This window comes from Typopeltis vanoorti, chromosome 1 (genome assembly GCF_054136105.1).
Source record: "Typopeltis vanoorti isolate ZY-2024b chromosome 1, IOZ_Tvanoo_1.0, whole genome shotgun sequence".
Taxonomy (NCBI): Eukaryota; Metazoa; Arthropoda; class Arachnida; order Uropygi; family Thelyphonidae; genus Typopeltis; species Typopeltis vanoorti.
In genome coordinates, this window is record NC_143549.1 from 127,898,928 (window position 1) to 127,912,556 (window position 13,629).

Sequence of the window (13,629 nt, forward strand, 5' to 3'; positions counted from 1 at the left end):
TCCCGCTTACTTTGCTCTTTCATGCTGTGAATTGATGACAAAGTACCATTCAACGTTGAACATTTCTCAGCAGCCTCAATCCAACTCTTTTGATCTTCGTCGCGATCCCCAACTACCAGAAAACATTTATTTCCTAAAACGAAGAAATACATAAAACAAACGATTTTACCATTATGTCAGATCTTGCAAATCAAATTAGTATTCAAAACAAGACCTACATTTCTTTAACAATTCCGTAAAACACACAATAAAACGTAAAACACGCACGCACACACACACGCGCGCGCGTGTGTGCGTGCGTGCGCATGAGTTATGGTAAAGAAGAAAAAAACGACTTATTTGGGCAGATGAAACTTTTCGCTTGATTGCAAATCAGGCTTACTTAACTGATAAAATTACTGATTTTCTTTTCTATTCACATACCATCCTCAGAGATCTCTTTATACGGACTAGATAATGCTTAACAAAACCATCATTGAAAAAAAAAAAAAAAAAAGTTGATGAAAGGGAAGAATAATAAACATTAATTGTTATTTGATAGCCAATAGGCAAACATTATTGCTTAAAATTTCTAGCTTTCGACAGTGGTCACGTTTCAAAGTCTGTATTCTAGACCTTACGAAAATTACAATTTTAGATACATACCAGGCTTCTGGACATAATTGCGTGTTTTAAGTAATGCTACTCAAAGGAAGGCTGTATATTTTCGTAAGATAAAAAATCAAACTTGCTTAAAACTCGGAATGGGGATTTACTGAACTTTTACATTCCTAATTTTCTTTTATTAATTACATAATATTATTTTTATTAAAAAGCAATTAATATACCGTGAACAACAAAACTTTCTGCCCAAGTATGTTGAAAATGTAATCCAATTATATACTCAAATACGCTATCTCTGATATTTCTCATTTCCTTTCATGAATTCACTTAATAACTAAAATACTCACAGGGAAACACTAAGACTAATAGAATACAAATTAAAACAAGTTATTGTTTATTTTATACTGAATTTTGAGTTAAATTAGAGTACCCAAAAATATTATCAATAACAGATTTTGATCCTTGTAGCATCTAAATTTGTTGACAGCCGATATTCTTTGTGGCAGACATAAAATTCTTTGCATGTTTCATCAACCGTATTAAAAACAAGGCGAACTTGTTCTAAGAAATGATGCATTGGTTTGCTTACTTAGTCAGGTGGAGAGCATCTCCATTCTTAAACCACCACCACCACCACGTTCGATCTCACTGTGGCATGAATGTTCGTAAATGTTTTTTATTTGATATATGCTGATAGGGTTTCCTGCAGTGGGCAATTTGATCGCCTGGTGTAGGAACACTATTCTATTTACTGGAGGAGTGAAGTTGCATGAAAAGATGTCTCGTTTGTAGAACAGGTTTCATGGATTATCTAATCCTTAGCCTGCCCACACTGCTAATGTACTATATGATTACATCTTTCATGAAATATGGAAGGAGAACTGTAATTATTGTGAAAAAACGAAATAATAATAATAATCAGAACATGAAGGTGTCTGTTCATTAAAGCAAATTTAAAGTTTATTAATGAGTAGAAATCCATCATTATTTTGTGTCTAACAAGGTCGTAACTTTTATATCAACGCAAATCATAACACGTTCGTTGTGTGGTATATCTGACTGAACTTTTTTTTTTCTGGAGGCTTGCACTTGAGGATTGATAAAAAAAAAAGAATGTTTAAAAGCGACTGCAATGCAGAATGAATTTCAAATTGTAACGAACAGAAACGCTGGGTGTTCTATATAATAGACTTTCCAGCTAGGTATTTATTTATGAGCAGTTTTTAAGAGATTATGAATAACTGATCAGTCTAGACAACTGAATTTTCTGAGTGTATTTGCAGGTTAATGTTACTATTTATGAGTGTAAGAAAATGTGTTTATCAGCTTTTCAAACTGCTACCAGTGCATGAGTTATTAAAATACTTAATAATAACGTAACTGCAATTTCAAATAAAATGATATTCAACTGAATTTTACCAACCAAAAGGATGCCACTGTGACGGACAATATCGAGGTAATGGAGTCGTTGGAGGTTGTTCTACTTCTTCCACGGTAGTGAATGAATAATGCTTCTTGCATACTACTGATGTCCGCATATTACAGTTATCATCATTCCACATTCCTAAAAATTGAAACATTGAAGTTTACGAATAATCTTGCAAATGCATAGAAGAAGGTTGTAAAAAGTAACCTTCAATAAAATAAAAGACGTATGAATGACACAGCCGTCGAAAATACAGTATACCAAATGGATTTATCGCAACGCATAATAAAACAAATAAAGATGAATAATATTAATAATAATTCCTATTTTTTATTAATAAACATTATGCCTTGTATAATAAGCAAGATCTACAAGTCTTCACTTAAAGGTCTACAGTTCCAATTTGTTAACAGCATTTACCACTTTCAACGCAATAGACTATTGCTTTGGCAACAGTCTTCTCTCAAGGACTGAAACTGTCTCCAAATAAAGGATCATATCCAAATGAAATTGTTCCATAACTATGTATCTGCTAATAATAATAATACAAGCGTATGCGATAAGAAATATTTTATTCTCTGATTCTCTTTCTTACCAGTTTCTACGTACATACTAGTGCAGCGTTCCTGATACAAGTAATTATCAGGTTGACTCTGGTTCCATTTCACGAAATTCACCACCGATTCGTCACTCCACTCAAAAGCACCGTCAAATCCCAAAGCATTCAAACCAATCCACACTCTGTTCTGTTCCGTTATATTATTGGAAAGCTGGCGGGAAAAAAGAAATTAGAATTTAGGTTATTGATATGAAATGCGGAACTGATTACCATATGACACGTCTCTCAATAATGAAAAATTATTTAAAAAAAAAAAAAAAGTAGAGCTAAACTTTGTCGTTATTGCGAGATGAACAAAGAATGTTTTAATTCATTTAGACATTATTGGTCACAAAAAAATAATAATAAATTATTGTAATCATCTACGCTATCAATCTGAATGATATCTAAAACACCCGCATAGATAATAGACCTCAAAAATATTGTATGCATGTATAATTAACCTCACAAATATAATTTAGATATAATTTCATAGACACAATTTCAGATGCAATCATTGATAATCTCGCACATAGATACAACAGATTCAATTTCATAAATACAATTCAAGAAGAAAAATTTTCTGTAATTCACAACGTCTAAACTAACATAAAAGTCATGTGATCGGATAATACTTTATTACATGTTCGTTCTTATTGTTCTTATACACACACACACACACACACACACACACACACACACACACACACACACACACACTTGCGATTATGCAGAGTTTGCGATTCAGCCTGCAGAATTCGATTTCCTTAATTTCCACTGTTGCTTTCATTACTCAAAATACTCTCACTGCAGTGAACTCTCTTGACCGTATGATCTTTACCATTTTCACATTAAGCAACTCTTATCTCATTTCAGTGCTTTCTAAAGTAATGGAGAAACACATGAACACTCAAATTATATGCAGCCTTGAATCGTCTCAACTAATATACGATCGCCATTATGGATTCTGCCATTGTCAATCAAAAGGTGATCTTACTTGTGTTCCCTCACTTTTGGATCAGCTGCATGAACGTTCGAGAATCTTAAGTGATTGTGCTTGGTATGCTGTCTTAAGCAACTAATTAGAGTTTGCACATAGGTATATTAATAGTAAACTCCAATCGTAAGGAGGTCTGTCTTCTTGGTCACTACTTTTCTATTTGAACGCGCATTATGTGTGATGGTGGATTGATGGATCTTTTATGTCACACTCTGAAACTAATGGTGGAGTTCTGCACTCTTTTTCTTTTCAGTGCTATATATATATATATATATCAGTATCACATGAAATGTTTACATTATTTTTTTAACTTCATTCAACAATTTTTCTGTAGAGTAGTTGGTCAGAATAACATTGGCACCATAGATTAAATTTCGATCTTCTAAAGCATTTGATTGAATCAGTTCATCTAAAGTGTATTCTGTCGACTAAACTGAATTTGTTGGAATCATTTAACTCTATTGCGAACTTATGGTCACTTTCATTACTTCAAATGGATCGAAATAGCAGAAGCTTGATGGAACCAGGTATTTTAATAACTATTGAAGGACTTGGTTCCATCAAGTCATTTGGTTGACTAGTGCTAATGTAATGTTCAATTTGAGTGCTTCTGGTCTGCTGCAGAATTTTTCCGATTAACTCTACCCTTTTCTTCTTAGGAAAATCATTAGTTGCATTTTTATGTCAACTTCATTATCACAGTTCTTATTCTTGACCTCCCGAAGCCGTCACTCACCCCTACAATTTTTTTAGCATAAAAACCTTGTAATCGGCAGTGGTTGCCAGTTTCGATATCATTCACATTTCCATGCATCAAAATCTTGATAACGTCATCCTATTTTTCACACTTCGAAAAATTTTTAAGACTGCATGTGATTACATGAGCACTACAAATTCGATTGCACAGCAGAGTATAAGTAAACTGTAAGTGAAGAACGAATAATATAAATAATTATTATTATTATTACGGGCCACTCCAAGGAGTCCTTAGATTCATCGGGGGAGGCCCTAAACATCAGAGCAACTATTCAACAACCACACAGTATTTATCATACTTTGGCTTGAACTGATTCACAGTCATAGTACCCAAAGCAGACTCTGTCAACTTATTCCACTCATTCACCACTCTCCAAGTAAAAAACCTACTTCTAACACCGTTATTAACCACATTCTTGCCCAGTTTCCATGGATAGCCACTAGTCCTACCACCAGTCCTGTTCTGAAAAATATCCTCTGAATTAATCTTATAGAAACCCTTCAGTAATTTGTATGTCTCAATCATATCACCCTTTTTCCGCCTATCAACCAATTTCTGCAACCCACAAATCTTCAACCTGTTCTCATAAGGTTCATTCCATAGACTTTTTATCATGTTGGTCACTCGCCTCTGGATCCACTCCATCTCCTCCCCATCAAGAAGAAACCTAGGTGACCAAATCTGGGCACAGTAGTCAAGATGGTCAAGTAAGTTATTGTTCCACTGTATCAAGGCTCGATACAGAGGCACAATAACTTACTTGTCTCTGCTCGCCAAAGTATTCTTCAGTAACCAAGTGATTTGATGAGCTGATTTAGCCACTTTTGCAATGTTCCCCCTAAACTTCAACTCCCTATCCACCAAAACTCCCAAATCCTTGACTTCGTCAATCTCCTGGAGTACAGTTCCACGAATGTGGTATACTGCTGCTGATCTTTTCACCCCAAAATGCATAACATTACACTTTGCCACATTAAATTGACATCCATTCTCCTTAGCCCAGTCCTCCAGTCTATCCAAATCATCCTGCAAAATTTTAACATCATGTAGATTCACTACTGCTCTACCGAACTTTGCATCATCAGCAAACAAATGAACAGTTCCTCTCAGATCCTTTCCTATATCGTTAATGAACAAATTAAATAGTAGTTGTCCAAGAACAGAACCCTGCGGCACACCACTAGTCACAGGTCGTCTTTTAGACTCTACCCTGAATAAACTACTCTCTGATATCTCTCCATCAACCACCGTCCTATCCATCTCACTAACCCTATATCCATCCCCCATATGCTGCAGTTTACTGATTCGAATTCCATATGGTATCCTGTCAAAGGCCTTAGAAAGGTCCAGCAGTATCACTGTATACCCATTATCCTTATCCAGTTCAGCCGTCACTATGTTATAAAACGTAAGCAAATTAGTGAGGCATGATCTACCCTTCACAAAATCATGCTCCCCCCCCCCCCATACAGTATCCCATTTTCATCTATCAAATTCCTGTATTTTTCTCTTGAATACTTTCTCCAAAACCTTGGCAACGACTCCTGATATGCTGATCAGTCGGTAATTTGCAACAGCAGTCTTGGTACCTCCTTTATGCAATGGAACTATTTCTCCCTCTTTCTACACCCTCAGGACTATCCCAGACCAGAGACTCAAATTAAACAAAATGGTCATGGGCACTGACAATTCTTTAGCCGCTTCATGTAAGACCCGAGCTAGTATAACATGAAATCCCACAGGATCATTCTGCCGTATAGATTTTTACTTTTACTTGCAGCATATCGAAAAAACTGTTTGGGATTCTCTTTATCTTTCCCGGCTAATTTCCTTTCATAATCCGCTTTTGCTTTTCTTACCACACTCGATACCCTTCCGGCCTGTGCTTTATGCTCTTAATTGGCCTGCAGGTCACCTTTCTCCTTAAATTCCCTCCGCGGTTGTTTCTTTTTTTTTTTTTTTTGAAGCTTAAGCTTAATGGTGTTATTCATCCATTTAACCCCTACTTGATTTACTATCCGGACTCTAGGTATACAGTCAGCCATTACCTCCTTCAAACGCTCCATTACCGCTTCCCATGCACTATCAACCTCCAGCCCTTGCAGTTTAACATGCCATGGCACTGAACCAAGCACTCTCCTAAGCTTGTCATACTTAGCAGCCCGGTAATTCCACATTTAACCTTTCTTAATTCAAAATTCCACACATTTAGCCACCTCCCAGGTCAAGACATTATGATCGCTCTCACCAATTGGTTGCAACATGGTCATATTCATTATCAAATTCTCAGATGCAATTACTAGGTCAAGCACTCTCGAACCCCTAGTATATTCCATTACATGCTGTCTCAGGTAGTTAATAACCTTAATAATCTTAATAAGTTAATCCCTTAATAACCGCATAAAATCCAATTACTTCCTCCCATGTGTCCTCTCCTCTTTCCAGTCAATGTTACCATAGTTGAAATCCCCCATAATAATTACCATCCTTCCACTCACTGCGTCTATTTGTCTACATACTATCTCCACCATCTATTCCATCACTTGGTCTATAGCAGCACCCAACGGTATATTTTGTTCGACTAGTTTCAATCTCACACCAAATAGCCTCAAATGTGCTCTTTTCACTATCCTGCAGTTCAACTTCAATTCTCCTTGGCTGCAGTTCATTATTTCTCTCTGTCCTTCCTAAACACACTATACCCTTCATTCTATCCCACTAGCCATATCATCTTCTGTCAGCCATGTCTCACTAATGCCGATAATCTGTGGAAAGGAAGAGCCTGCCAAGGCCAAAAATTCTTCCTTCTTGTTCCTAATATCAGAAATAATATCAGAACACCTTCCCAAAATAGATCATAACACAAGGGTTAAGGGACTGAAATGTAGGAAGCATTGAACTACAAAACACATCTAAGTATGATAAATCCATAATCTGTTCAATTGTGTGTGTGTGTGTGTGTGTGTGTGTGTGTGTGTGTGTGTGCGCGCGCGCGCGCCATTGAGTCGTTTTCGACTCCTGGCGATTCCATGAACATGGATCTCCATTGCGATCTATCCCTCACCATGTATTTCAGAAATTCCCAGCGCACTGCAGTTGCTTCTTTAACTCCACTCATTCATCAAATTATAGGTCTTCTTCTTCTCCTGCTTCCATCAACTTTAGCAAGCTTCATAATCTTCTCCAGACTGTTATTTGCTCTCATATTATGTCCGAAGTATGACAATTTTTGCTTGATGATCATAGCCTCGAGAGGGCAATCTGGCTTTATTCTGTCAATTACTGATTTACTGGTTTGCTTTGCAATCCATGGTATTCTTAGTATGCGTCTCCAAATCCATAATTCAAATACATCTATCTTCCTTGCACTCTTTCTTAGGGTCCAACTTTCACATCCATTCAGTATCTCAGGGAATACCATTGCTTTCACGATTCTGATTTGTGTTACGAGGCTAATATCTTTATCTTTCAATATTTTGCTTAAATTTGTCAGTGCTTTCTTTCCGAGTAATAATCTTCTTCTAACATCTTCAGTACAGTAACCATCTTTATCAATTCGGGATCCTAGGGGCCCAAAATTGTTAACTGCTTCCATTTTCTCTCCATCTACTTAAAAATCATTAAGTTCACATGGTGCTATAACTTTTGTCTTTTTGAGGTTACGACTATATTTATCACTTTCTTCTTTAACTTTCATAATAAATTCCTTCAAATCTTCTTTACATTCTGCTAGCAAGGTGGTATCATCTGCATACGTTAAATTATTAATATTTTTCCACCACTTTTAATTCCAACTGAAGATTTCTCCAGCCCTGCCATTCTTAAAATGTATTCGCTGTACAAGTTAGACAGCTACGCAGATAAAATACATCCTTGTCGCATCCCTTTAAATATTGTGAAATACTCAGTTTCTCCAAGTTCTGTTCGGACAGTAGCTTCTTGTTCATAATAAAGATTCCTTAGAAGGATAATGAAATGCTCTGGGATTCCCATTGTTCTTAACACATTTCAAAGTTTCACATGATCTACAGAGTCAAAAGTCTTGCTACAGTCAAGGAAATAAAGGTAGACATTCTTGTGATATTCCTGAGCTCTTTCTATTATCCATCTCACATTGGCGATTTGATCTCTTGTTCCTCTGCATTTTAGAAATCCTGCCTGTTCATCTAGCATTTCTCTCTTCATGAATGGCTCCAGTGTTTTCTAAATGATTTTAATAAGACTTTACTTGCATGAGAAATCAATGCGATAGTTCTGTAATTTTCGCTCTCGTGCAACGCCTTTCCTCAATAAAGATATATAAACTGATTTTTTCCATTCCCTGGGCAATGTAGTTGGGATTCAGATTCGCTGACATAGAGCTGTTAAAATTTTAATTGCCTCTTCTACCAGCGCTTTCAGCAATTCAATGGGTATTCCATCTCCTCCTGGTGCTTTCTTACTGGATAGCTGTTGCAGTGCTCACCTCACTTCACTCACCAGTGGTACTAGCTCCTGTCTGTAATCCTGTTCTTCAGATTTATCAATTATTTTGGACTCCTTTCTGTAAAGGGCTTCTGTATACTCTTTCCATCTTTCTTTGATTATTCTGTAATCAAAGTTTTATTCTTTGATTTTTTTATTCAAAGATTATTCTGTAATCATATCCTTTGTGTTTACTTTTCAATATTTCTGCTATGTTTTTCAGCAAAATGCCATTTTATTTGTGAAAACTGTTTGCTAGAAAAAAGGAATTAAAGTTGCAATTTCATAAATATTACTTTAAAGATTGATTATATAAATTAATACATACAACTCGCCACAGGAAAAACCACTCCTTTGCAGAGTGGATTGATGCAATCATGGAGTTGTGCTCCTCACAATATTCTTTAGCACGGTGCCAAGTAAGATTTTCCCACATGATGCCGTAACAGTAATCGTTGAAGAAGAACCACTGAGGGTTATCCAAACTACACATTTGAACTGAACATGAATAGATTAAAGTTATATTTAGTAAATACAGGAAAAAAAATATATATATATATATATACCTATATGTATATATTAATGTTGCATCTCTGGAAGGTAACAGCTGCTCTAGAAACCAACCATCGTATAAAACATCAAATAAGTAACTCGCATGGAAATGATATTTTAAAATGTGGCAGAGGTCATTTTGACAAGATAAACATGCATGTAAAATATAATTGGTGACGCAGCCTGTACAGACAAGCTATACAAATTTTAAACGCAGCCTGTACAAACAGACGAACTAGTACAAGTTTTATCAGAATATTTTTCGATATCTCTGAAAAAGTTTGATAACTCTGAGATAGTGAAACAAGGAAACTGTTTGTTGCTTGGTGAATCTTGCGATATGTAATATGCAAAGTGGTGTAGTGTATTTCGAGATATAGCATTATTATTATCATCAATAAATTCTGAGCGCAACAGATGTGCAGAATATTATTATACCGTTACATGAATTATGGTTTATTTTAGAATGATTTGCACACTTTATTTTACATGTTAACTCCTAGTTAATCATGTAAAATTTGTTACCTTATCATGACTCCAATTTTGTCGAATCTTAAATTTCGGTCTTCTAAGGTATCTGAACTAACCTTGATCTTGATTTCCTTTGGGGCCATTTCCTGCCGTTTAATTTTGCTGTCCTTTCATCTCCGTTTTGTTTAAGTGACCATACAACATGAGCTCTGCGCTGACATTTCTGAATATTAACAATGTCAAGCTCCTTCTTTCCTAATACCCTCGTTTTAATATGATTCTGCCATTAATGCCATCCATGTATTCCCCTCATTTCTCTCATTACTCATGTTTGTGGCCTCCAGTTTTTTTAACCCAGCTCTTATATCCTTAAGTTAAAATTGATTTGAACACTATATAATTTTGCGCTCTTCTTGTTTAGTGGTTTGTCTAATTTTGTTCATATTTCATATAATTTTATTGACTGGATCTTCACCATACCGAATGAGTGATGGATGATCTCTCTTTTATGTACATTTTACGTGGAAACTGTATATGACTGATTTGCAATTAGTTTCATATCCTGCGTCTCTTGCTGTCTGTTTGGAGTAGTTCAGGTCTTATAGATTGTGAGCGTGACCATAATTAGTAGTATAGGTGCCTACAGTGCCCACGGCATATCTGATAATAGCTATATTCACAGGGAAAATCAAATATGCGTGGTTAGGTCTTCCAGTTGTATTTCGGAAAGTGCAAACATCTAAGTCAAGTTTGAATTTTTGCAACTCGGTTGACGTAGGCAGGATGTAGTGCCAAAAGATCCTTTGGATATTTTCCCATCTGCTTTGTTCTGTAGCAGTGTAGCCATAAGAAATAACGTTTGCATCCATAGAACTAGGTAGCACGAATTCTAATTCGATTTCACTCCTGCCGAGTATGGGAACTGCTTATAAGCCTTTCTTTGACGAATTCAGAGTTAGTAAATCTCTTGCACGAAGTAGGGTTTTTCTCTCTGAAAAAAAGGGATTTGCATTCGCCAACCTAGTTGCAAGTGTTTAACATATCAGCTCTCTAGCCAAAAGGCTGCGAATTTGATTCCGCAGGTTCATTCATTCATAATAATGCATATATATTTACCCAAGATGGAATGTATCACCATGGGAGAAATACATCCAAACCCTCCTGCAATCGGAGACGGCTCCACACAGCATTAGAGAAGATACAGACTGAATAACACCCCCCCCACACACATATATATATATATATATGTCGGAGAAAAATTTTACTTCAAATTTTCACCAATAGGGGCGCTGTACCACATGCATCATTTGCAAATGCGTACAAATGAGAGTTTTATAAAACGAAGGATGTAGTGCTGACAGCTCGTAATAAATGCTTGCGAATTCCCAGTCATTGGGGTGAACGGAATTGTTTTTGTGAAAAGAAACATTTATTGCTGTGATGCTTACTTTGGTGGATAATATATTGTTAGTGAAGTTGTCTTAAGTAAGTGGGGAATTGGTAGCGGAAGTTTCGAATTCTTTTCTGCATTCGAAACTTCCGCTACCAATTCCCCACTTACTTAAGACAACTTCACTAACAATATCTTATCACCAAAGTAAGCATCACAGCAATAAATGTTTCTTTTCACAAAAACTATTCCGTTCATCCCAATGACTGGGAATTCGCAAGCATTTATTACGAGCTGTCAGCACTACACCCTTTGTGTAGTGCTGACAGTTCTATCACTCTGACAGAGTGATAGAACCTGGACCTTTCTTAAGGTCCAGGTTCTATCACTCCTGCCGGAATACAATCTCTAATGCGACTTTTCGAGAAAACTGGAAATTTGTCAGATCGCCCTCGAACATGCAGATCAGTGTTACCCAAAGCCCGTACCAGCGTTGTGGTAACGCAAATGAATGCCCTAGCAGCGCAATCAACAAGCGGTGTAACAGTGCACGGGAAGCTGCAAGAATCACAGACATAGCGAAAATGTCATTATTCCGCATCCTTCGGGGTGCTTAATCATCACACCACCAAAGTAAGCATCACGGCAACAAACTTTTCTTTTCACGAAAACAATTCTGTTCACCCCCCCAGTGACTGGGAATTCTCACGCATTCGTTACGAGCTGTCAGCAGTACACCCTTCGTTTTATAGAACTCTCATTTGCACGTATTTGCAAATGATGCATGTGGTACAGCGCCCACTATTGGTTAAAATTTGAAGTAAATTTTTTTTCTCCCCGCCCCAAAAAATCCGCCTCCGTGCGATTCGCTTTCGTGCAAACTGCACTCTAATATTCCCAATCTTTCTAATTTATGTGAAATTAGAAAGATTGGGAATATTAGAGAGAGAGAGAGAGAGAGAGAGAGAGAAGATTTTTCTCACTAAAAACACGGAGATTTATTCACCGGAAGAATAAATACATCTTGTAACCTCAGTTGCTCGAGCAGTAATTAGAAACGGTGTAATCCAGCACAATTCACACATAAAATGAAATCATGTTTAACATTAACACTTTTAATCTTTTTCTTTTTTTCTTTCTTTCTTGAAGAGAGCTGTAAGTCTATCTGAATTCCGCGTTGTTCATCCACCAATCGAAGAGTGTAAGATATCTATTAACGGGGTACCCACCGTTCAGGGTTTGATCTAATTGCTCCGTGTTTTGGGCTTCCTTCTCCTCGGATCAAGGAGTCTACTAAGTGAAAGGCTTTGTTTCGGTACCTGAAACTTCCGTTTTTGCGAAATGTTTGAGAGAATTATTACGCAAAGTTCAAAATTTTGGAGGACATTAATAATATTAATTACTCTCTTTAACTAATATTATACTATACAACTGCTCGTATATTTTGGATAATCCTAAATGTGTCTTTAGCAAACTTGTTAACTGTCAGTTCAGTAAGGTACAAATTGTGATCTGTAAATTTGAAATTTTACATTTTAAAATAATTCAATTTGCATTCGTCAAATTCTTTTTGAAAAATCTATAATCTGATAAGCACAGTAATCTCTTTAACAATTTCTAATTCAATTTTCGCCATCTGTATATACTTCTACATAGTACAAGTTGCTTACATGGATTAGTTTGGCAGATGAAAGATATTTTGTATGAACAGGAAACACTATTCCAATACCCTATCATAACAGAGCGTATCACCGTACATCCTTTCTAAATAGAGCAAAATTAAAGAAAAAACAGATTAGATAGGTAAAATATTTAAAACAGATATCTGTATTTAATTTTAATATTTCTACCATTATCATTATTAAACATTGAAAATTTAATACGGTTGCACTCAAAAGAAAGGCATATTACGTATTGAGTGTTCCCTAAATGAAGTAGATGGAACTCCTTTAAACTTAACTGATTCAATCGGTTGGCAACAAGTCTGTACTCTTATATCCATAGCCGTCACTGATATTTTTAAAGGCATTATGGAAAAGAATGCGGCAGACAATTGCCATCTTGTCATACTTAACCCTAACCTGTACTGTTGTCCGAAACAGTTTGAATTCTACGTTCCTTTTGTTTTATTTCTATATGAAGGGAAACAATATCCTAAGTGCCATTGCTTTTACCAAAAGATCGACTTTCTATGGAACCTGATAAAAAATAGACAGAAAAGGTTCTTATAGTCGACAACCAGTACCTAACCTGAAACGGTCTCTTTCTTCTCGCGATGATTTGAATATTTAGATATTTATATTCGAAAATATTCATTGTAATTTTAATTGGTAAATATAATTATTTGTTCTCCCCAACTTCAATACAG

General features: G+C 36.0%; 1 protein-coding gene across 1 annotated transcript in view; it reads right to left on the reverse strand.

Annotated features, from left to right (window-relative positions):
• LOC150110413 (macrophage mannose receptor 1-like) overlaps nucleotides 1-13,629 on the reverse strand; it is a 74,154-nt gene that overhangs the window by 19,803 nt on the left and 40,722 nt on the right. Inside the window, exons 9-13 of the mRNA XM_090397830.1 lie at nucleotides 12,932-13,025; nucleotides 9,177-9,346; nucleotides 2,625-2,799; nucleotides 2,027-2,167; nucleotides 11-133 (exon numbers count right to left, since the gene is read on the reverse strand). Of these exons, the coding sequence (XP_090253956.1) occupies nucleotides 11-133; nucleotides 2,027-2,167; nucleotides 2,625-2,799; nucleotides 9,177-9,346; nucleotides 12,932-13,025 (703 nt within the window). The remainder of the gene's footprint in view (nucleotides 1-10; nucleotides 134-2,026; nucleotides 2,168-2,624; nucleotides 2,800-9,176; nucleotides 9,347-12,931; nucleotides 13,026-13,629) is intronic.